The sequence below is a fragment of the Prionailurus bengalensis genome, chromosome B3 (genome assembly GCF_016509475.1).
Source record: "Prionailurus bengalensis isolate Pbe53 chromosome B3, Fcat_Pben_1.1_paternal_pri, whole genome shotgun sequence".
In the NCBI taxonomy this organism is placed as follows: Eukaryota; Metazoa; Chordata; class Mammalia; order Carnivora; family Felidae; genus Prionailurus; species Prionailurus bengalensis.
The window spans coordinates 111192798-111217456 of NC_057355.1; the positions used below are offsets into that span (position 1 = coordinate 111192798).

The 24659-nt window shown below is 48.4% G+C and overlaps 1 protein-coding gene across 11 annotated transcripts in view; it reads left to right on the forward strand.

Annotated features, from left to right (window-relative positions):
• Window positions 1-19052, forward strand: part of SYNE2 (spectrin repeat containing nuclear envelope protein 2) — a 345486-nt gene extending 326434 nt beyond the window's left edge. For 6 of the 11 annotated variants that reach the window (XM_043556321.1, XM_043556328.1, XM_043556325.1 and 3 more), the window contains 16 exons: window positions 633-820; window positions 1341-1491; window positions 1823-2005; window positions 3407-3544; window positions 4872-5066; window positions 6974-7256; window positions 7792-7860; window positions 8799-8938; window positions 10853-10967; window positions 12166-12368; window positions 13404-13604; window positions 14522-14650; window positions 16198-16389; window positions 17163-17249; window positions 17616-17665; window positions 17961-19052. In XM_043556321.1, the coding sequence (XP_043412256.1) occupies window positions 633-820; window positions 1341-1491; window positions 1823-2005; window positions 3407-3544; window positions 4872-5066; window positions 6974-7256; window positions 7792-7860; window positions 8799-8938; window positions 10853-10967; window positions 12166-12368; window positions 13404-13604; window positions 14522-14650; window positions 16198-16389; window positions 17163-17249; window positions 17616-17665; window positions 17961-18174 (2538 nt within the window). In that variant the 3' untranslated portion in view covers window positions 18175-19052. The remainder of the gene's footprint in view (window positions 1-632; window positions 821-1340; window positions 1492-1822; window positions 2006-3406; window positions 3545-4871; window positions 5067-6973; window positions 7257-7791; window positions 7861-8798; window positions 8939-10852; window positions 10968-12165; window positions 12369-13403; window positions 13605-14521; window positions 14651-16197; window positions 16390-17162; window positions 17250-17615; window positions 17666-17960) is intronic. The other 5 variants (XM_043556324.1, XM_043556329.1, XM_043556330.1 and 2 more) reach the window with 5 other exon arrangements.
• Window positions 19053-24659: the final 5607 nt, after the last annotated feature.

Genomic DNA, 24659 nt, shown 5'->3' on the forward strand with positions numbered 1-24659 from the left:
TTCGGACCCCATCAGTTGGGGAAGTGGGGTCTCTACTCCCAGACTCTTCCTTTGGGGCTATGGAGCCCTAGGATGGGCTCATGGAGAGGCTGTGGACAGCATGCAGCTGCATGCATGATTTGCGGGGGGGGGGGGGGGGGGGGGGGGGTGAAGATGGACCAAAGGTCTCAGTAGATTCGAGAATTCTGTGACCCATAAAAAGTCAAGAGTTTCTATTGCTGAAGTTTTAGGTCCTTCTGAAGAGATTCCCAAGGAAGACCTCCCAGGAGCCATGTCTAAATGGGAGGCCCTTGTGGTCTGGTGATATGGGGTGGATGCCATGCCTCCCCAGAGTCTGTGGGGCAGTGGGCTCTCAGAAGAGGGTACCGTTTGATCTCCTACCCCCTCTAGCCAGTTCAACAAATAAATCCCGTTGTTGCCAGTGTTGAAGCTTTGCCGGGTGCTACGGCACAAGAGTTGTGCAGAGGTGAGGGGGACGTAGTCATCGTTACTGATCCCAAGGTGGACGTGCACGAGGCCTGTGCCCCCCGGGCTAGAAGAGGGTCTCGGGGGAGTGGAGATCCTCTGATGCCAATCTTTCCACCACCACCACCACCACCTCAAGGCGCTCCTTGCTCTATTAACAACCATAGGACCTGCAGCGAGACATCGAACAACACAGCGCAGGGGTGGAATCTGTGTTTAACATCTGCGATGTCCTACTGCACGACTCCGATGCCTGTGCCAACGAGACCGAGTGTGACTCCATCCAGCAGACCACCAGAAGCCTGGACAGACGCTGGAGGAACATCTGCGCCATGTCAATGGAACGGCGAATGAAGTAAGAAATGAGCCGCCCCTAAACGTTTTGAACATGGTCAGCCAGACTCCGTGCGTCCTTCTGATCTCAGGAAGAGTAGCTGTGTTCTGTTCACTCCGCTTCCAAGGCTGTTGGCAGAGAAGGCTCAGTAGGTGTGACCAGTGCGCATGAAGTGAATTATACAAGAAAAAAATATAATCAGGGCAACAGCTTTCCCCAGCAGTCCTGGGCCTTGAGGTGTAACCACGCTGGCCACTGTGCCTCTGTGTCCCTAGCCACAAAGTAGTGGGAGCTCTGTCTCCTGCCTGCTAACCTCTGTGAACTTCAGGAACTCTGAAGGGCAATCCTAGACAGAAGGTGTCCTGACCGAGAAGGGGATGTTCCTGGTTATTTCTTAGAAGAGGGATATCAGGGTCTCTTCCCCTAAACAGTGCCAGTGCGAGGGGTGTCGGGAATTGGGCCCATCAAGGGAGGGGGAAAAAAAAATGGAAGCTCATTGTTGAAATGGCTGGCTTATATTGAGGTGCTTTCCTCCTATCAGAATCGAAGAGACGTGGCGTCTGTGGCAGAAATTTCTAGATGATTACTCCCGCTTTGAGGACTGGCTCAAGTCAGCCGAGAGGACAGCAGCCTACCCGAATTCCTCAGAGGTGTTGTACACAAATGCCAAAGAAGAGCTGAAGAGGTTCGAGGTAAGGGCCCCCCTCCAGCCCGCTGCTCCTGGGAATCAAGCCTCTGGGCAATTCAGGTGACTCCCTTAAGGGGCCGGCTCCCCCCACCTCTGGCCAGGGCGGCGCAGTCCGCAGCCTGCCGGCAGCTGCTGAGTCCGCTTTGCCGGGCACGACGCGGCACGCGGTGAACTTGAGAGGCCGTTCTTTAGCTGGCATCAGGGCAGGTGAAGCAGGCTCTCCGCCGCCACTTCAGCCTGGGGGGGTAAGCCCTCGAGGCGGGCCGTCTGGGGCCGGGGAGGGGGCGGGCTGGCCCCCCGCGTGCCTTGGCACTGACGCGGCCCGTGTGTCGCAGGCCTTCCAGCGGCAGATCCACGAGAGGCTCACGCAGCTGGAGCTCATCAACAAGCAGTACCGGCGGCTGGCCCGGGAGAACCGCACGGACACGGCCAGCAAGCTGAAGCAGATGGTACACGAGGGCAACCAGCGCTGGGACAACCTCCAGAAGCGGGTCACGGCCGTCCTGCGGAGACTCAGAGTAACCTTGTCTATATCACCCGCCTTACTTGTAGCCTTTCGGGGAGAAGCGATGTGCGGCATCGGGCTTAGAGCGAAGCCATGGGTAGACTTCATTTCCGGCCTCAGCTACCTGAACGTTCTCCCAGTCGGCCTTCCCTTTGCTTTAAGCTGAAGCTGCCAGCATTCATGTTTTTTAAAGAGGTCGTTTGCCCAAGAATAGGCTTCTTAGGCGGGGCCTGGTTATGTGAGTTGTGGTAACAAGCGCATCATTTTTCCAATTCTGGATACCCGGAAGGCCTGCACGTTGGCTCACAGACTGCCCAGAGCCTGGGCCGCTGCCATTACCCGGTGTGGCAAAGGTGCCTCTTTCGCCTGGAAAGAGGCCCCGCCTTGCCCATCTGCCCGTTTTTGTGTGTCCCGTTGGTTCTTGCACTGTGAGAGCTGGAGACAGAGCCCCCTCTGCATTGTGGAGCTTGGGGACAGAGATTATCCTCCGAATTTCAGAGCACATTGACCTAACCTCAAAGGTTGGGTTGGATTTTTAAATCTAATAGGCATTCACCTGAGATTTCTGGAATGTGGAAGGCTTGGGGTGTTAACCTTTGTGAGTCTAGTTGCAAACTGACCGGGCCAGTGTGGTCTATGGCTGCAGCAAGTAATTTTAACCCCTGCTTCTGTTCTCAGGGCAGAACATTCTTGAAATCATTCTAAGATGATGAAAATCTGGGCTTTTTTTTTTTTTTTTTTTTTTTTTAACCCTCAAGAAGGAGTGGGCTAGCTTTTCAGACAACCCCCCATGCATTAATTTCCTTATCTCCCACCGATTTGACTGTGACTGGTCATTTGGCACTGAATGCTGTCTGTCTGAGAATCGGCTGCCCATCTCTAAGGGTAACCCAAGAGGCATCCTTAATTGGAGGTGATAAATCTGGGTCTTCTTTCTTGGAGGGCACACATTCAGGATTACCTCAGTGAAGGCAAATGGGGCACTAGGCCAGGCTTAACCCTGAGATCCGTACTCTTCCATCTCGAAACTACTAAATCTTTGTGTTAAGCAAAAGCTTCCACAGAAGGCTAACAGGTAAAAATAGCCAAGGTGCCTGGCCCAGACTTTGAGGGCGTTCCTCAAAGGGCAGGTTGGGAAAATCACTGACTTGGAGAATTACAGAATTGCTGAAAGGACCCGAAACGTCGCAATCCGCGGTCCCACACCCTCACTTGCCCACAAAGACGCCAAGGCTCAGAGAAGTTGGGGCACTTGTTGGTGATCCCACAGCCAGGAGCAGAGCCCGGGCTCCCAACCCCACACTGGCCCCCTGATGCCCTGTGGGTCTCCTGGGGTACCCTTTCGTCTTGGCCAAAAGTAACCTTGCTGAACTGTCTTCTGCCATCCACCCAAACACCCGGTTCTCTTCCGCAGCATTTCACCAACCAGAGGGAAGAATTCGAGGGGACCCGGGAGAGCGTTCTCGTGTGGCTCACGGAGATGGACCTGCAGCTGACCAACGTGGAGCACTTCTCGGAGAGCGACGCCGACGACAAGATGCGCCAGTTGAATGTAAGGCCTGCACCCACGGCCCCTCTCGGGAGAATGCACCTCTGCAGGGGAGAGCCGGCCAAGCACAAACTTCACCTGACACCCTGAGAGCACATTCCAGAATCGTTAAAGCAGCCAGGCTGACCCCACCTGTGTCCCGCAGGGTTGTCACGAGAGAGGATACTGTTCCTTACAGTCGAGGGGCCACTGGCACGAGGCTCTGTATTCTTTGTCATTTATAATCATCCACGGGGTTCCAGACAGAACTTCACAAGGTGCTCTTTCCCCAGCTCTTGAGTCGGGGTGCAACATGCGGGGTGTGGCAGGAAGAACATATGTATCAAGAGTGGGTTCATGAACAGATCTCTTCTGCTCTCTCAAATATGTGCATTTCGCTTAAATTTCACTGTAATTCCCTCCTGGGCTTTTAAAAGAAGTTGAAAAATAGAAATTTGCCTTCCTTTTTTTTTTTTTAATTAATTAATTTATTTTTTAATGTTTATTTATTTTTGAGACAGAGAGAGACAAAGCATGAACGGGGGAGGGTCAGAGAGAGGGAGACACAGAATCTGAAACAGGCTCCAGGCTCTGAGCTGTCAGCACAGAGCCCAACATGGGGCTCGAACTCACGGACCGCGAGATCATGACCTGAGCCGAAGTCGGCCGCTTAACCGACTGAGCCACCCAGGCGCCCCTTGCCTTCCTTAATATAACGGCACCAATGCGGTGATTATTGGGTCAGCAGGACCAAATGCCCACGGGTGGTTTATTATGAGAAATTTTGTTTCCACTCAGTGTCAGTAAGACAAGTTTTCGCCCTCACACCCAACGGCAGTAGATGTCCGTCCTTGCCAAACTTTTAGAATTATTTTAATTGTAACCGCTTCTCGGCCTTTTGGCTAAGATCAAGTGTAGAATGATTTTAATTACAAAAGTCAGTGCCCAGAAGGGAGAGGGAAAAAATACGCACAATCGTTTTATTTATTTATTTTTTCATGTTTATTTATTTTTGAGAGAGAGAGTGTATGCGGGGAAGGGGCAGAGAGAGATTGGATGGGACAGAGGATCCGAAGGAGAAGGCGGGCTCTGCGCTGACAGCAGAGGGCCCAGTGCAGGGGTCGAACCCACAACCCACAAGATCATGACCCGAGCCGAAGTCGGACCCTCAACCGACTGAGCCACCCGGGCGCCCCCCTACAGTCATTTTAAATTATCTAAATCTTTATTGTCACTTTGTTAAAAAATCGATGAAGCTCGCGTCCTGGGTGAAGGAACGAAGTAGACATCGTCTGGATCCTCAGGGAAACTTTCCTTCTTTGAAATCGTTCCTCTCTCCTATTCTGAATAGGGCTTCCAACAGGAAATTACATTAAATACCAACAAGATCGATCAGCTCATCGTGTTCGGGGAGCAGCTGATTCAGAAGAGCGAGCCCCTGGACGCCGTGCTGATCGAGGACGAGCTGGAGGAGCTGCACCGCTACTGCCAGGAGGTCTTCGGCCGCGTCTCGCGGTTCCACCGCCGGCTGACCTCCCGCGCTCCGGTAAGGGGAGCGCACGCTCGTGCGGAGCGCCTCCGGGCTGCGCAAACTTGACGGTTCACCGAATGGGCTCCGCACACTTGACGTCTGGCCAAATTTTTACAGAGCTGGAAACCTATGTACTGGTCAGCTGTGACGTATTTTATGGTAAAAAGGAGAGCAAAACAGTTCTGTTTCTGCTTTTATTACTCCAGAGTCACACTTAACTTGGGGGCTCCCCTTACCCGATGGAAGGGACGGCATTTCTGAAAGTTTTTGCGCCCCTCAGCTGTTTTCTGTGTGTTCCTCGGCCCAGGGCTCTCCTGACATGTGTCAGCACCCGTAGGATATGCGGATATATGTTCTGGTTTTGCTTACGGTACTAATTTGGGAATGTGTTGGCCTTTTGCTCTTAGTGTCTGGGAGCCTTAAAAAGTTGTTCGTTTTGAGAGAGAGACTGAGTGTGAGTGGGGGAGGGGCAGAGAGAGAGAGAGAGAGAGAGAGAGGGAGACACAGGCTCCAGGCTCCGAGCTGTCAGCACAGAGCCCGACGTGGGGCTCAGACTCACGAGCTGTGAGATCATGACCTGAGTCGAAGTCGGAGGCTCAGCCGACTGAGCCACCCAGGTGCCCCAGTGTCGGGAGCTTTTAACATTTGTGCCTTTCTGGTGCCTTCTTCTCACCTTTGAACTTTTTTTTTTAAGTTTATTTATTTATTTTGAAGCAGAGAGAGAGCATGAGCAGGGGGAAAGGCAGAGAGAGAGAGGAAGAGAGAGAACCCCAAGCAGACCCCACACTATCAGCACAGAGCCCAACATAGGGCTCGAACTCACAAACCATGAGATCATGACCTGAGCCAAAATCAAGAATCGGACGCTTAGCCGACTGAGCCACCCGGGCACCCCTCTTCTCACCTGTGAAGTGACAAAAGCACCAGTTTCCCATAGCAACTGTGAAGTTTCCCTTGGCAGAGGGACCTTCTGGGAAGTTGAGGTGGCATTCAGGCCACTATTCAAAGTTCATTGCCTTTGTGTGCCAGGAGCTTTCATGATAACCATATTGAGCAACACAACTGGCCATTTTTTCCTTTTTTGTGTCTCCAACTGGCTAACTTGATGGTTCTTTCTTCATCAGACATAACCTTAAGAGTCATCATAGTTTCCTCATTTCTAAATGTAGCAGTTTCTAGGCATTTCTCTTAAACCCAGGCATTACAACATAGGAAGAATAAGGTTCTGTATCCTGAACAATAAGATTGAGGGGTAAGAAAGAAAGAACCTGGTACATACAGTCATGAAGTTGTGAATCGTAGCCAGAATATACTCTTAATGGCCTTACATTTTTTTTTTTATTTAAAATTTTCTGATTCTTGGAGAAACCTACCATTAACCACTAATAAAATGTTGGCCTCCATTTTCTTCTAGGGAAAGTTGTTTAACTTAGACCATCAAATGTCAGGTTTCTCCTAGGAAAGAGGCTGGGCTTTGCCGAAAATACAGATTCTAGGCCTCACACTAAAGCGTCTAAATTAGAATAATCACAACTAGGCCCTGGGAATCTGATTCTTTTTTCTTTAAAAAAAAATTTTTTTTTTTTAAGTTTACTTATTTTGAGAGAGAGTGACCAGGGGAGGGGCAGAGGGAGAGAGGGAGAGAGAGAATCCCAAGCAGGCCCCATGCTACCAGTGCAGAGTCTGACACGGGGCTTCATCTCACAAACCGTGAGATCCTGACCTGAGCCAAAATCAAGACTCTGACGCTTAGCCAACTGAACCACCCAGGTGCACCTAACCCGATTCTTTTTTAAAGCGGCCACAGAAATGTGGGCAGTGGCCATTTTCAGGAACTGTCAGACAAGGCAGACTCCCCATGCACCTCACAGCTGCAAGCCTCTAATGTGGTTCATTCTGAAAACTGGACATCCCCACTTTAGGGCTTGGAAGATGAAAAAGAGGCCTCCGAGAATGAAACGGACATGGAGGACCCCAGAGAGATCCAGGCTGACTCTTGGCGCAAAAGGAGAGAGAGCGAGGAACCCTCTTCCCCTCAGTCCCTTTGTCATCTGGTGCCCCCGGCGCCGGGGCCCGAGCGGTCTGGCTGTGAGACCCCCGTCAGCGTGGACTCCATCCCTCTGGAGTGGGATCACACAGGTGATGTGGGGGGCTCCTCCTCTCACGAAGATGATGAGGAAGGCCCATACTACAGTGCACTATCAGGTAACAGCCCCTGTTTCCAGAGCCCTTGACATTGACCCACTTGGTTATGTTTTTAGCACTGTAGCAACATGGCCATCTCTGGATGACCCAGAGTCCAGCTCATGGCTGACCCAGACCTCTGTGGCTTCTTGTGTTCTGTCCTGCCCACTTTGACTTCCCTGAGAGTGGCTCATTCCTATGACAGGTGGAATGAAAGGGAAAAAGGAACGAAATTCACCTGGGGACATTAAGGCTATTCTCTGATGGCTCTGGCTGTCTGGGAGGCTCATCAGTGAACTTTTCAGTTGAGTTCTTCAGAGCATTGGTAGATTGTCTCCATTCTTTCCGTGGACTCCCCCCTCTCCCACAACGGCTTCAAACCGTCAAGAGTCGGCTGAAAAAAATCCTTTCGGTTTTTTAAACCTTTTTAATAAGACAGATCAAAGGTGGTTACTCTTCTCCTCCCAGCTGACAATGTTTCTACTGTTTTAACTTAATACTTGGGCATTCATCTACAGATGCCTGCGGTGAGGAAAATGACATTATTCTTTTTCAGATGTAGAAATCCCTGAAAATCCTGAGGCCTATCTTAAAATGACCACAAAAACTTTGAAAGCGTCTTCTGGTAGGCCCCTGACCGTGCATGTGTCTCAACATGGCAGCCTCCTGTGGCGAACACTGCATCCTAAACCTCGCTCCCATGTCATGTCTGACCTCTGCCTTCTGTGGACACCATGCGCCTTGGTCCTTGTGTCATGGTGTATTTACACTGCCGTACTCACACATACCTGCGTGCTCCTTACAGAACCCCGCCCAGACAGGAGCAGTCTCCATGCTGTCCTTCTCCTGCCCCTCAGGCCTGTGCAGAAGGGAATTCTTCATGGTGTCTTTTAAAACTTTAATCCCCCCCCCCCCCCCCCCCCCCCCCCCCCCCCCCATCTAACTGAAGTTCTTCGGCATAGACCAAGCTTTCTTCACGGTGGCTTGGTTTGGAACTCCTTCCTTCCTTGCTTACGGTGCTTCCTGGGAAGAGGATGGGTGGGCAGGGGTTAAAGTACTGTTGCATTAGCCACAGGAGAAGAAACCTTCCTTTCCTTGATTTGCAGTTCTAACCTATGTTCCCTGCCCCGTCGCCATGTGCAGTGGTGGGGTAGCGCCACGAGTGGCCCTCTGGCCCCCAGGTCCATCCTGACGTTCACTCTCCCCCACTCCTGAGAGGTCTTCAGTCCTTCTGGCCCTTTGACCTGGCCTCGCTGCCAGTGTCCCCGCCACTAGATGCCCGGCTCCAAAACACCATTCATCTTCAAAAAATCTTGTGTTTGTTGTGCTCCATCGTGAACCCATCTAGTGAAGGCACAATGCTGCTCAGTTGCATGACTCTCATTTCATTCCCTTCTGGGGCATACTGACATTTTGCAAATGTGCATGCTTTGCAAGGAAAGCTGCAGAACTCATATTATACTATAACCTGATGCCATGTTACCCATGACCTTTTTTTGTGTAACTAAGTATGAATCCTTTGGTTGGAGAGAATGGACTGTCACTTGCTGTGTTTTGTTTCAGGGAAATCCATTTCTGAGGACCACTCATGGCATGTTCCTGACAGCCCTTCCTGCCCCAAGCATCGCTACAAACAAATGGGAAGTGATAGGAATGTACAAACCATCCCCTCAGATTCCAGCACTCCCTATAAACCAGCCTATGTAAGTCTTGACTGCACTGAGAATATAACCCAAGTGCATTAATAGTTGAAATTCTTAAGAGAGAGAGAGAGATTGGTGTATGCTGCGTGTGCTCACTTTCAAAGGGGATTTTGAGCTGGTTTTCCCATGGTGACAGTATCTCTGCTGAGCCGTCCATACATCATTAGAACCCTGGCAAAACATACTAGAGTTAAAGACTGGTTTCTGGCCAAGAACGATCTTTGTGTACATGAACATGATGCGGCAGTGATTATTACTGTTGAGTCAGTCATCCGTGCAAGTAATGGAGAAGCAACATACTGGCTTTCCTGAGCTGCTCCCAAACTGTGTTCTGTTTACGTTTTGACTGCATATCCTATTCAAAACATCGTGACTTCGTATTCAGGAAGATTTGACCATGTACAGTGGTAGACATAGGTTTGATTCCTAACCCCACCAATAGAGTGCTCTGGGGCCATAGCACTTTGCCTTGCCTCCGTAAGCCTTCCTCACCTGAGGATAAACCTACTTTCCATTAATTGTTGTCTGTGTTGATTTGTAAGAATGTATAAAGAAGGCCCTTAGAAGTGGTCACTGTTATAATTATTACTATTTTTACTACCATATGTGGTTCGTTGTTGTTGTTTATAACAGTGACCATTCCTTCTTCATTATGGTTTCCTCGGGCAACATGAGTCCTTGGTATGCTCTGGCTATGCAGCCGTTGGGGGCCACCAGCCTAGGATTTAACGTTGGCTCCAGATCAGCCTCAGCACAGAGGACTAGGGAGGAGCGAGTTGAAATTCAAATGTCTCTGTGCACTTTTAATCATCCTCTTCTAGAGAAACCAGAAGCGGTGGTGGGCATCACTGAATTAGTCCGCCAAGTGCCCACCATGTCTAAGAATGGATAGTGCTAGATAATTGGAGAAGCTTCTGCCTGTATACGGTCAGGCCCAAGTCATTTGATAGTGGGCTGCCATGCCCAGTTCAGCAGCTCTTCCTCTTGCTTAGTAAGCAGCTGTCAGTTTTAATCTGCCCCTCTGTGATGCGGAATAAGACCTGACAGTCGTGGGGAGAGGGAGGGACCCCAGCACCTCACCTTTGCTTTGTATCCAGGGCCACATGGTTTGGCCTCCCCAGCATTGATGCTTGTGTTCCTCCCCTGGCCAGTTTCAAAAGCCTCCACCCTTTTCTGTGTGCCTGGAACCAGGCGTGTCACCAGAAATCTGAAGGCGGGGGGCGGGGGCGGTATTTTTTTCATTCCACACAAGTAGGCCATATGGACACAAACCAAAGAAAGCATGGCTTTACTAAAAAGGATACCTTTATTTTTGGAAAGTCCTGAGATAATAGGCCAGTCAGCTCTGCACTAACAGAAGAGTCAATATGTGCAGTGAAAGATAAATGCTCAGTAATGAATGACCCCCGGAGGCAGATTTGTCCTCTGTGTTTCCAATTCTGGGGATAATCTGCCAACCAGCTCCACAGAGTGACGAGGAGGGATGACTAAATTTTGTAGAACACTCTGCAAAAGCAAAAGTGTGCACACAGTAACAGCCTGGTAGCTCAGCAGTGGTTTTTAGCTTTTTTTTTTTTTTTTTTTTTTTTTGCATGTTTCATTTGAGAAGTGTTAGGAAGCCCCGAATTAGGCCGTTTTATTTCCAATACTGACCTCTCCCCTGCTCCCCACCACCAGTCTTGGTCTTTACTAAGGCTTTATTTCTGCCGTTGGCTCTGCTTGCTTATAAATGTACCCAATAATCTCCATATTAATAATCATTATATATTAAAAATAATTATTAATCGTGTAATATTAATATTAAAAGGAAAGGGGTCCCATATCTTCATTTCCTACCTGTTCCTATGAACCAAGATACTCTTCATACAGCCTTTGAAATTTATAAGTGGTAACATAAAAATCGGTTCATTCTAGGTAAAGCTGCTGCTATCCCCAGGCACTGACGGTGGCAAAGAAGGTGCCAGAGCCTTGAATGGCAGCTCACAGCAGGAAGACGAGGGACTTGCTGCTCTCACCGGGCAGCAGTCAGGTACAGATAAATTAGGCCGTTGTTAGGACAGGTCAAGGCTATATTTTGGGTCAGCTGAGCATTTAATTTAAGTCATTGCTCAACAGAACATTAATTAAGAATTGACCAACTGTAATCCACCAAAATGGCTAAACTTAGTCTACGGCAGCCATTGTTATTTTCGAATCAGCTGACTTGTAGGGCACCTCGCTGGCTCAGTCAGTAGAACATGCGATTCTTGATCTTGGGGTTGTGAGTTTGAGCCCCACGTTGGGTGTGAAGATTACTTAAAAAAAGAAAGTTTTAAAGCAAAAACAGAATCAGCTGACTTGTATTTACGAACAAATTCCTAGGCTTTTTACTTGCAAAACTATTTTTTTTTTTTTTAATGATGTTTATTTTTGAGAGAGAGACACCGAGACAGTGTGAGTGGGGTTGGGGCAGAGAGGTAGACACAGAATCCAAAGCAGGTTCCAGGCTCCGAGCTGTCAGCACAGAGCCTGACGCAGGGCTCGAGCCCACAAACTACAAGGTCATAACCTGAGCTGAAGTCGGATGCTCAACCGACTGAACCACCCAGGTGTCCTTCAAAACTATTCTTTAAATATTGACCAAGGAGAGGGGTTGTGGGAAGGGGGATGGGCTAAATGGGTAAGGGGCATTAAGGAGTCTACTGCTGAAATCATTGTTTCAGTATATGCCAATTTGGATGTAAATTTTAAAAAATAAAATTAAAAAAAAATATTGACCAGTGAGCCTCATATGAAGTGCATATTTTAATGTCACTTGTATATAAAGATCAGACAGGAAGATGATGACCAAAGAGCAGTCAGGTGGCTCCTCATGAGACCAGTTCAATGATTATAAAAGTAATTATTCTCCTAAGCCAAAAGTCAAACTGATAGAATTGACCCGATCATTCATGAACCAGAAGAGAAAGCGCCAGAAAACAGCATAAACTAAACTGCTGAACATTGGACTGCAGTACACGTTGGCACCATGTTGGTTCTCATAGCCCGTTCCGTACCTCATCCCAGCCTTTGTGGGAGGGTGGTGGCACCAGCCTTGAACCACAGCAAGGGGACGGCGAGGACTCCTGAAGCCAAGCCTCCTGCAAGGAGCATCCCCTTCAGGTTTTGCCATCCTGACCCTGGACTAGCTGGAGACCGGGAAATCTTTTGGGGCTACTGCTTCTTTTTACTGCAACTTTTTATTCCAGGCGCCTTTGACAGATGGGAGCTGATTCAAGCACAAGAACTTCACAATCAACTCAGGATGAAACAAAACTTGCAACAGCTCAATTCCAAGATCAGCGACATCACCACTTGGCTGAAAAAAACGGAAGCAGAGCTGGAAACGTTAAAGGTGGCAGAACCTCCCTCTGATATCCACGAAATGGAGCTCAGAGTGAAGCAGCTCAAGGTGAGGGGGAGGTGTGGAGGGAAGAGGGATCTAGAACGTGCATGTGGACGCTCGCTGTGCAGGACCAGCAGGTTACACCTGTCAGCGGTGTAGGTGGCACGCTGCAAGCAGGTGTAGTGCTCAGTCTGTCCCGTTCCACTTCTGTAACGGGCAAGGACACAGATGTAGGTTTTTGTTTCCATGCAGAAGATCATCTGCACATGATCCCAAAGCCCCCAGCGGTGCTGGGGAGGTGCATCTCAGATCCCCTGTGCTGGAAAGATCTGACTTCAGAGACCCCTCTAGACTCGTAAGGAGGTGCTAGTGGGCACCACCAGGCAGCTGAAAAACGCCCTTCCAAACTGTGCAATCCAGGCTGGTGGGGGAGCATTGAGAATGGGGGTGGGGGGAAGATCAGCTCACCTGCTGATGAATTCTGTGGCCTGATGTAGCTACTCTGTTACCCAGTTAGAATTTGTCACCCACATAGTCGGCCGTTGCCCCACTAGAACTAGCCAGGGAGCAGGGGAGAGGCAATTGGAGTCCTGCGCTTTGGCCGGGGGGGGAGGGGGGCCCTGAGCCTGAGCTCCTAAGACAACCCAGGGCAGGGGTTTAGGGTACCCAGGCAGTCTTCACATGGGTATTAGTATTTTACTTTGTGCATCAGTATATCTGGGTTAACTATTCACCCTAAGTAATAATACTTCTGTGATATCGAGGGATTCGTGCAGGTTAACTACATGTACTTTATCTGAAAAACTTCTAATGTGGTCCAGAAATAAGCCAACCAGGACTCGGCAGGGTCTACTCATGCCTGTGGCTGAGTTGACCAGCCAGGAGCCGGGCCTCTACTCTCAGCCTGGCCAGCCAAGGTCACTGACCTTGTGAGGCAGCTCCTCACCTGATACCGCCCAGCCAGTTGAAAGCAAGTTGGCTCTTGCTTCTGCCGCCACAGCTCAGAGAAGCCTTTGGCAGATCCGTTCCCTGCTGAGGTTCAAATGAACCCCACATCGCTATTTTCAGAATGCCTAACCCAGTCTTTTCCCTCTGTGGTAGGAAATACTAAAAGCCTTTGACACCTACAAGGCTCTAGTGGTCTCTGTCAACATGAGCAGTGAGGAATATCTGCAGACTGAGAGCGCGGAGTCCAAAGAGCTCCAAGGTCGCGTCGGCCAGCTGGCGCTGCACTGGGACGCGGCACAGGGCGCGGTGGAGAGCTGGAGAGCGGGCTTACGGAGGGCCCTCGTGCAGTGCCAGGTACGCCGGCCCCCAGGCCCGGCCCACATGGGTGGGAGAGGCAGATATTTTTATCCTAGTCAGGATGCTTTGGCACACAAACACGGCTTGTGTTAGGAAACATGTGCTTTATCGTTTTGTTTCCAAGAGGCTCAGCTGCTGTCCCGCCCTGTGTCTCCTGCTCTGCTGCCCCGGCCCATTCTTAGCATAAGGGTTCCAGCGAACATTCCAATAGGTCAGAAATGCTGCCCCACGCTGCCCCATCTCTGTCCTTTTGCCAGGAAGACCGTATGTATAGCAGGGCGATTAAGAGACCTGGCTCAGAACAAGGAGTGGTTTAACCCAACCCTAGAGCTTTAGTAGCTGTGCGACTCTGAGCAAATCACTGTGCCGGCTAGACCTCTGTTTTCTCATCTGAAAAATGGGAATCATGTTAGTCCTTACCTCACAAGGTAATCTTAGCCCAGCCCTCCGCACATGGTAAATGCTCATCCTGTGTGAGCTCTGACCCCGTCTCTGGGAATGTGAGCGCCACCAGCAAGACCCCGTGCCCATGTGTCCCTGGGCCACGGCCTGTCCCGTTGGGGTGTCTCCCTTTGCCGCTGAATCCAGATTTGTGGAGTCGTTTGTGTGGTCTTTCTGTGTCATAGCAGGTGTGGCGTTGTGAAGCCCGGCCTTTCTGCTAGCACTTGTCACTCAACATGCGTCACGCCTCCTGGGACTGTGCCACCTGCATCCTCTTTGCAGCTTTCCCTTTTCCTTGTTGGGGGGCCCTGGCATTTAGTTTAAATCTGGCCCTTTTATTCATCGGATAAAGACCAGAGCAAATACTATGAAGGCCCAACACATCAAGCTGCTTCTCAGCACACCTTCCCTCAGAGAAAGGGCAATACTATGACGTGTTTCGTGTGTGTGTGTGTGTGTGTGTGTGTTTAAAGGACTTCCACCAGTTGAGTCAAGATCTGCTACTGTGGTTAGCGAGTGCTGAGAGCCGGAGGCAGAAGGCTCGTGTCACGGACCCAGAGGCAGACCCCCAGGTGCTCCTGGAGTGTCAGGAAGAACTGATGGTAAGTTTCCTCCTAAGGGGTCCTGCACTGCCGCTGGCCCCTGGCAGGTGAGGACTCAGGGAGCTGCCCCTCGTGTTTCTTGGAACAACGCCAGCGTGACGTTTTGCTCTCGTGTTCCAGTTGGTATCAACTACTAAGCATCCCTTTGTAGTAGTTCTGAAGCAGGATGGCTTGCAGAGATGAAGGGCCAGGGCTAAAAGCAGGAAGTCCTTAAGACTCTCGGGAACGGGGGACGTAGGGGTTTAGCAATATCCTGAGAAACATAAGGCCGTTTGATTAGAAGTATTTTCTCCTTTGTGAATATCAGGACTCCCTGGGGGAAAATATGCTCAATTACTCCACAGACAAAATGAGCTATATGAGTTTTCTAAATCTGCTATTGAAAAGTCTTATTTCTTGAAGGGTAGTTGTGTTTTCATAGATTTATTTCACTAACCAGGTGACTTTCTTAGCCATAAGTTTGTAGGTGATTCAGTTATAAACAGTTTAAACTTAAAGTACTGGTCATTATTTTAAAAGCTTTTTTTTTAATGTTTGCTTAGAGAGAGAGGGAGAAAGAGAGGGAGAGAGAGAATCCCAAGCAGGTTCTGCACCATCAGTGCAGAGCCCAATGCAGGGCTCAGTCCCACGAACCATGAGATCACAACCTGAGCTGAAAGCAAGAGTTGGACACTCAACTGACTGAGCCACCCAGGTGCCCCTTAAAAATCATGTTTATAGGGGTACCCGCATGGCTTAGTTGAGCGGCTGACTTCAGCTCAGGTCATGATCCCACGGGGTTTGTGGGATCGAACCCCACATCAGGCTCTGTGCTGACAGCTCAGAGCCTGGAGCCTGCTTTGGCTTCTCTCTCTCCCTTTCTGCCCCTCCGCCACTCACATTCTGTCTCTTTCAAAAATATTAAAAATTTTTTAAATAAAAATAAAAAAATTTTATGCTAAAATCCTTGTAAAGCCCCACTCTCAAGAAGGGTGCCGTCCAGTAACCTTTCTGCAGTGAAGAAGATGTTCTGTATCTGCACTGTCCAGTCTGATAGCTACTAGCCACAGGTGGCTGTTGAGCACTTGAAACATGGCTATTGTGGCTGAGACTGAATTGTAATTTTAAATCGCCACATGTTGTGTAGTGGCTACCAAAAGGGACAGCAAGCAAGGTAATCGACCACACAGGCTGATTCACCAGACACATGCCTCTATTCCTATAAAGTATGCTTAAGCTGCTGTTTCTCAACTTACCCAATTTAGATTTTTTCCTTGACTTTGCTACTGCGGTGGACAAAGGTCTAGTCTTCCCCTCACTTCTTCCAACTCCTCCAGCCTCAAGTTGTCTTCAGAATGAGGAGTGGAAAATAGGGGCAGGGTGTCACCTACTTGCTGCCCAAATGATGCTAGACTTGCAGATACACCCAGGTACATAGCTAGTAGAATGTTCTGGAGTTGACCACCACCCATCATCCATCCCGGAACTGTCCTGGCACTAAGCAAGCGCCATCTGGCCACAGTAAGCAGCGGCTATTTTTATTTGTATTTCACGCATTTTATTTTTAGCAACTGAAAAAGGAGCTCGTGGAACGTGAACCTCAAGTAAACACCTTACAAGAGCTTTCAAACAGCCTTCTTATTAAGGGGCATGGCGAAGACTACATTGAGGCTGAAGAGAAGGTACATGTTATTGAGAAGAAACTCAAACAGTTACTTGAGCAAGTGTCCCAAGACTTAATGTCCTTGCAGGGCAGCCAGGTGAGTCCACTTGTGGCTTTTAAATACGTGTGGTATCAGATGCCAACAGGAAAGCAGAATGGCAGGCCTCGCTGTGGGGCAGAGGCTATAAGCACGTGGTCCGAGTGGCGCCTCGAGTCCCGCCCCTTCTACCTGGGCGGCCTTAAAAAGTTACACAAACTCTTTGACGCAGTTCTGTCCTTTACAAGAGGGAGACGACAATATGGTACCTACCTGTTCGTATGGCTGGTGTGTGAAAAACCAGTCTAACCCCTCTATCATTTCTGTCTTTCCTTCATGCGGAGTAGACTTGAGAGTACTCCTTCACCGTCCAGGGCGCTCTCTGCTGCCCACTCTCTCATTTTTCTACTTTCTCGTCTTTAAAATGTGATCCGACTCAGAACAAATGGATGCCCATACCATGGCTTCACCAGACTCGAGGGAGGCCCACCCCTCCATTCTAGAGTGACATTTCTACCTGTACAGCCAAGGCTATAGTGCGTTGATGGCCACATGATCCTTCAGCACATCTGGCAAGCTGTCAACCCTTGATGCAGCTAAACTCGGTCTCCCCCCATGTGTGCTATGGGTTTTTAATGCTGTGCTTGGCCTTGCCTTGTTTACATTCCTTTCTGACTGGAGAAGTCTGTGTTAAAGGGCTCTCTCTTCCAGAAAGATTTGAGCTGGGGGAGGGGTGAGCAGAGCAGTGAAACTGCATGAAGCACGTTTTGCGCTCTTGAGATTACTCAGAACCTCTGTTTCCCTGAACTGAACCCTTGGGGTGTGGATTTCAGAACCCAGACCCATCTCTGCCCAGCTTGGACGAGGTAGACTCTGGAGACGAGCCTCCAGCTGCATCCACACCAGCTCCCCAAGCCAAGGTGAGAGCCCCTTTCTGCCCCGAGAAGCACGCTGGTTATTTTTCAAAGTTACTGAGATGACAGGAACTGGAGACTCCGCCCCCCAGTAGGCTGTGAAAGATGGGAGCCCTTCTAGTGTTGTTGAAGGGGCTTCCTGATCTCTCCCCATTAACAACAGATCAACAAACTGGACCGCGAAGCTCTTGTTACTTTAACAAACCCAATGATTTCTTACCTCCTGGAGTATAATCTCAAATGTATTTGTCTGGTTTCAAAAGCTTGGCAGAAAGATGAGCTAAGGAAGGTGTATAATTTAAGAAGGAAGGAGGTTTTATCATGGACAGGACTAACCAGTCTTCACTTACTAACTGGGTTGTTCTTATCCAGCAGTTTGGAGCAGAGAGGATGACGAAAGACCAGAACAAGGCGGACAGCAGGTAGGGGGGATGCAGTCACAGAAATGAGTCCTCTGTTCCACACACGCACACACACACACGCACCTCACCAGTCTTGCCAATGCCACGCTCCAGGTGTTTGTAAGAACCCAGTGGACTTGTTTTCTTCAGTCTGGAAAGGGGCTGGGCTGCTCTTCCAGAACTGAACCTCAGTCGTGGGCACCCACTTTCACGTCAGGCCCCGGATGTCTCACCTAACGCAGGCAGGGGTCAGGTAGCTCGAGGGGGTGCGGCGTCCGGAACCTCCTGCTCACCTCTTCACCTGGTCTGTTGGCAGGGTGCCCGGCCCCGGCAGCTCGCGGCCACGGCGCTCCTTCCTGGCGCGGGTGATCAGGGCGGCGCTGCCCCTGCAGCTGCTCCTGCTGCTGCTGCTGCTCCTGGCCTGCCTGCTGCCCTCCTCGGAAGAGGACTACAGCTGCACGCAGGCCAACAACTTCGCCAGGTCCTTCTACCCCATGCTGAGGTACACCAACGGGCCGCCCCCCACCTAGAGGCCCCGCCTGGCCTGCGGCACCTCACCACCGCCCGGCTTCGCGGCTTCTCCGGTGCCTGACCCTGACCCGGCCCCTGCCCCATCAGCGGCGGCAGGGCTGGGATCTCCCCGAGGACACCGCCCTCCAGGCTGGCCGGAGAGGGCTTCCGAATGACATTCTGCCCTGGGGGCAGGGAGCCGGGCAGCGGGCGCCCCAGGCAGTTTGACAAAGCTCATTGATGGGTCTGGGATCTCTGGAAACTGCAGCTGCCTGAAGAGCCGAGCTCTCCGCGAATTCCGATTTATTTGAAAAACGACATTATTAAAATGTACCTACTCTGCTCAACGAACAGTAGCGTTCACCCCACGTTACCGAAACACGCTAGCGGATTCCACCTTAGAAATGGTTCGGAAACTCACGTGCACCCTTAGCTGGTTGACTGAAACAATCATATTTAAGAGATTTAGAATTAATTTTACTCCAATCAGCTAGCAATCTTGAGCTACAGGTTATAAACCAAAATGTTCTGTTCTGTACTTAGGTCTGCTCTTTTATATTGCTTTAAATTTTTAAAGAAATTATATTGCATGGATGTGGTTATTTGTGCATATTTTTTAACAATGCTGGATCTGTATGAATAATGTAAACTTTGATTTTTTTAAAAGAATCAGATTTTAGCTTGACCTTTTGACTAATGTACAGTAAATGCCAAACTACTTGATAGGGATGTTTTTGTAAGTTAATTTTATAAGACTTTCACATTTAAAGTGATGCTTCAGGTTTTGTTTAGCTGTTTGGCCATGGGGGGGGAGGGAGGTTGTTACAGAAACTTGAAGCTATTTGTGGTATGTACAATTCAAATGTTTCTCATTAAAACAACCATACAAATACCCATACTCTTGTTGCACTGGATTATATTACAAGTGTTATGCATAACCTTCTATAGAACAAAAATTATTTCTAAAATATTTGCTGGAGGGAGGGTACACCTGGGTGGCTCAGTCGGTTAAGCATCTGACTTCAGCTCAGGTCGTGATCTCAGGGTTTGTGGGTTCAAGCCCCACATAGGGCTCTCTGCTGCCAGCCTAGAGCCTGCTTCAGATCCTCTGTCCCCCTCTTCTGCCTCTCCCCGCCTTGTTCTCTCAAAGTAAATAAACTTTTATTTTTGAGAAAGAGAGCAGGAGGGGGAGGGGCAGAGAGAGGGGGAAACAGAATCCAAAGCAGGCTCCAGGCTCTAAGCTGTGGTGGTGGAGTCCCCTCCGTAAGGAATGTGGTAAAAAAAACCCTCAAGATAAGGGAAGGCAACCTGGCTGCGTGCATACGTGACATCCCTCATGACCCTGTAACATGAGACCATCCAATCAGACTGTATGTCTATACGTTACCCATATATGGGAGACAAGCAGAAAATGCATAAAAGGCTACACCACCCGGGCGTCTGGGCTCACGTTTCGGGTACGAACCCAACTGAGCCCGTGCTGGCACGAATAAAGTTGCTTCCTGGAAAGAAAAGCCGCGGTGTTAGGGCTCTCTGTACAAGAAACCTGCTACACTGTCAGCACAGAGCCGGAAGCGGGGCTCAAACACACAAACCGGGAGATCATGACCTGAGGCAAAGTCAGACGCTTAACCGACTGAGCCACCCAGGCGCCCCAATAAATAAACTTTTAAAAAATACATATTTGGGGGGATTTATTGGTTTTAATTCCAAGCCAAGCTTTATAGTATTTAACTTTGTACAGAGTAACTTGTGAGATCTAAACTCCCACAACCTGCATATGTAGAAATTACCCAGTGTGTGTCCCCCTAGTGCTGTAGGGAGTGATGAGGGCAGCATGGTGGGGAAGGTGGGTACAAAGGAAAGGATCATTTCACCCAGATTTTTCTATTCCCAGCTCTCTCCAAATCGAACAGATTTTAACAAATGTTACAGGGATTAGAAGTCACTGAACCAGTTCCTAGGTTAACTGTTCCTAACCTGCAGCTCTTGACACACGGGAGACACCACTGACCTAACCGTCACCTCGGTCAGTGCCCTCTCTCCTTCTCTGCCGAGCACAGACCTCAGGGGAAGCCAAGGATGCTTATCTGTGGGTGAAGCCCAGACTCTCAGCGCCAGTGGCCCCTTCTGCAGGTGAGACATCCCCAAGACATGTGCAGTTCCCGAGCCGCTTAAGGGACCACTTGGAAGAGAACCGGTCTCCACTTGAACAATTGATGAAAGTGTTTGATAGGGAGAAACGGGCACTTTAAAAAAAAATTTTTTTTTAAGAAGGCTTCATGCTCAGTGCAGAGCCCAGTGTAGGGCTTGACCCTGAGATCAAGACCTGAGCTAAGATCAAGAGTCAGGTACCTAACCAACTGAGCCACCCACGTGCCCCACTGTACTTTTTTTTTTTTAACTGCCAAGTCTTTTGATGCTTTAAAATAATTCATTTCTTTTCATGGATTACAAAAATTCCAAAGGGACATTTAAGGGAAAAATGATACCCAAACTTTTTCTCTAAGCCACTGAGTTGGTTAGAAGGAGGTCCTTGCTCCAGTTTTGCAGAATCTTGACCTCCTTCTCTTCCAGTCCAAAGGAGGTGATGGTTCTAGAAACCTTTGACCCTGGAGCAAGTCGAAGTTCCAGTGAAAGAAAAGCGTCTGCATTTTAAAGCCTAATTGTACACATCCATTCTCAAAATAACGGTCTTTGAGTCTTGAGTCTATATGTCAGGCAAACCAGGACTCTTACGTGGGTGAGCTGCATTTTATTTGAACACACAGTGCCTGTGGTCATAAATCACCAGGGTGAGATTAGTTGACCAAAGATTAAATTGCTGCCGTTTAAAAAGTCTTTGACAGGGGCGCCTGGGCAGCATAGTCAAGTGTCCAATCTCGTGGTTCGAACCCCACGTTGGGCTCTGTGCTGACAGCTCAGAACCTGGAGCCTGCTTCAGATTCTGTGCCTCCCTCTCTCTCAGCCCCTCCCCCACTAGCACTCCCGTCTCTCTCAAACATTAAAAAAAAAAATTTTTTTTAAGTCTTTGACAGCTTAAGACAGATTCTAACACTCCTGAAATTGTAGGCAAGCATTTGTTGCTTATGTACCTTTTTCTGGGAAGACTGTCCATGGTTTTCATCAAATTCTTAAAGGGTGCTGCAAACCTAAAATAGAATAGAATTCAGATATGGGAACACGGACTAATTAAGCCTAATTATTGAAAGTTCTTATATTCCCAACAAATACATTTTTAAAGCCAAAATTATGAAAAACACTTTATTTAGCTTATGTCACATTAAACTTCTTTCCATAAACATTAAGGGGGGAAAGCAGAGGGGAAAAGCAGTCGTGGGAAGAACGGAAAGCAGACCTCAAAACTTGCTGTCACACAACATTCATTTGTAAAAAGGCCCAAATGTACAAGGCTGCTTAATGGTACAAAGCATTCACCTGAAAAAATGACAAGCTATAGCCAGCCAACAGGCTCTGAGGTACACAGGACCACCAGATGACAAAGCCACAGCACCAAGAGTCCGGGCAGTTAGACACCCAGCGCAGAAGAACAAACGTGCGGAGACCGTGCTAATAGGAGCTGCTCAGGACGAGCGTTCACAAGCCTTCGCCCTTCCCATGAAGGAAATCCTCCCACACATTAACAGCCAGCCACTGGCCTCACAAGTGGATAGGATCCTTGGAACTCCAAAAATAAAAGAAAGGGGGGGAAAGAAGGATCGTTGACTCCAAAGCAACAAAAAGGGTTATAAGAAGATTGCATATCGCAGAGACAGTGCACATCTTCGAGCTGTCACTGGAGCCGAAATTCCAGCAACTTTGAGAGCTACAAAGAATACACGGCATGTGTTTCACACGATTGTATACCAAACTCCACAGGGAAGCATCAGTAAGTACCTAAAAGGTGTGAGAATTTTACAGGGGTAAATTTCCAAGGAACCCCGTATTCCACTCCAGTGCATCTGGGGAAAGCAATAGCAGATAGGAGGTGACAGGAATACCACCCACTGGCTTAGGAGCCCAGGGTGAGGGAACACTAGAACTCTTCATTTTCTGTTCCACCTGTATAAAGTTTTCTGCAGGCCCCATCTAAGCCAAAAAGGTAGGAGGACCTAAAGATACAACAGAGGGCAACCGTAACTTTTTTTCTTTTTTTTTTTTTTTTTTTTGAGAGAGAGGGCACAAGAGCAAGGGGCAGGGAGAAAGAGACAGGAGAGAGAGAATCCCATAAAGAGAGAGAGAGAGAGAGAGAAGTGGGACACGAGCTCCCGAACTGTGAGATCATGACCTGAGCTGAAGTCAGATGCTCATGACTGAGCCACCCAAGTGCCCAGAGGCAACCCTAACTCTAATGTGTGTTACACACTGAGATTCACATCAAGCAGCAGGAGCAATGCTGGCCAGGCAGGCAGAAGACTTCCATTCCTGTCCAACTTTTGCCATAAGTAGTTTTATGACTTTGAGCAGGTCAGCTTACCCCTCTGGGCTTTAATTTTACGTGTGGATAAAAGATGAGACTCAACCTCTATGTCAAGTTCGCAAGCTGTCACTGTGCCTACAGGGTATTGTGGAAATTGGGAAGGCCCCACTTAAACCAGAGCAGCCATGCGTGTCAAATCGCAATTGATGAATGGATTCCGCAGTCTAAAAATATTTCTTGGGGCGCCTGGGTGGCTCAGTCGGTTGAGCGGCCGACTTCGGCTCAGGTCATGATCTCACGGTCCGTGAGTTCAAGCCCCGCGTCGGGCTCTGTGCTGACAGCTCGGAGCCCGGAGCCTGTTTCAGATTCTGTGTCTCCCTCTCTCTGACCCTCCGCCGTTCGTGCTCTGTCTCTCTCTGTCTCAAAAATAAATAAACGTTAAAAAAATTTTTAAAAATCATATCATTTTTAAAAAAAAATAAAATAAAAATATTTCTTTAGTGTTTTGGAGTTTTTTTTGGTGTGTGTGTTGTTTTGTTTTTAACTAAACTGCATGATTACTTTAAGCTTTGGAACTTTACTTGTGTTTAGCTCTGTCACTAACTGCCCTGTGTGACCTTGAGCAAGTTTGCTTGTACCCTCTGTTTTCCAGAGCCAGAAAATTAGGATAACGGTAATTATTATGAAGAGTAAATGCAGAAGTATGAGGCATGGAGAACTGTGGCACACAGTAAGTGTTCCACAAGTGTTATTTTTACGTACTAAATGATGTATTTTTATCATTTCCTTCACGTAACCTTTATTATGTTTTCTAAAAGGCTTTCAGCAGCTTAAAGAAATGGGTCAAATCTTACTCAATAAAAAACATTTTGTTTCAAAACAGACCTATATGCTGAAGGTGCACCTTGAATTTGAAAAAGTGTCCCTATATGCAAGCTCCTTAGCTGATTTAAATAAAAACCAAACTTTTCACATGCTAGAATATTCTAGATTTGCTTCAACCTAGCTTACTTATATGATTATATAAGTCACTCTGCCAAGAACTGGTAACTCATGTCTTTTTACTGAACTCTAGAATAACTGCCTTCTAGCTGAGTCGGCAGGTGAAATAATCCAGATAAAGATTGTCTCACTGCAGAACTTTTGTTGATTTGCCTTGTTTTGTTTTTAATACAGTTGAGACCCTCTAGATTTGTTATTAGACTGACAATCTTCCATTCCCACCTCAAGTGTTTAAGAAAAATCTCCTCAAAATGATGTTAGGGTCGAATCCTCTGTAATGGTCCCAGTAGACAGTATGAATGTGACAGGCCTGAGGCCACACAGAGGGGACGGGGGAGGGGTGGGGGACACAGGACAACGTGTGCACACTCACTGTGCAGCCCCAGGCTCGCCCACACCGTCCTCTCTAGGAATTGCCAGTTCCCTCCCGGGATTCCGAGTGAATGCTCTCTTCTAACGTTCCCTGTGTTAAGAATATTCCATGTTAATTATTTCATTAACATTTGCCGTATGATTCTGTATGAGACACTCGTGTTTTTGGAATTAAGCCCAAATCTCATTCGTCTCCCACAAATAAGCTTCTTACATTAAACAATAACTTGCAGATCAAAATGGAAGAAAAGAATCTTGCCACACGAGTGTGAGGCAAAGCTAAGATCATTTTTCCATAATACATAAAGTGTAGCTGGGTGGGGTTTTTTTCCCCTTCCGATACTCAAGTTAATTCCTGTTTACATTTATCAGGTCCTATTTCCCCGAGTTAATTCCTTTTGAAAACTGATCTTGGAAACAACAAAATCCTGGCTTAGCTATGGCAGAATTTAAAGTTGTCTATAGATCACTTTGAGGGGTATGGATACCCCCCCAAAAAAGACGACATTTAAACGAAAGCACTATTAAATAGAAATGATTCGTCTTTAAAATGGATACTGAGAGTTTACCAAAAACATAAAAACTGCACACTGGTGTCATCTTTAGAGGACACATTTGGAGCAGATGGGCACAGAGATTCGAAACACTCCATCTGCAGTGGGGGAAAGGGCCCTAAAATATTCTAAACAAAATGAAGAACTCTTTTCAACT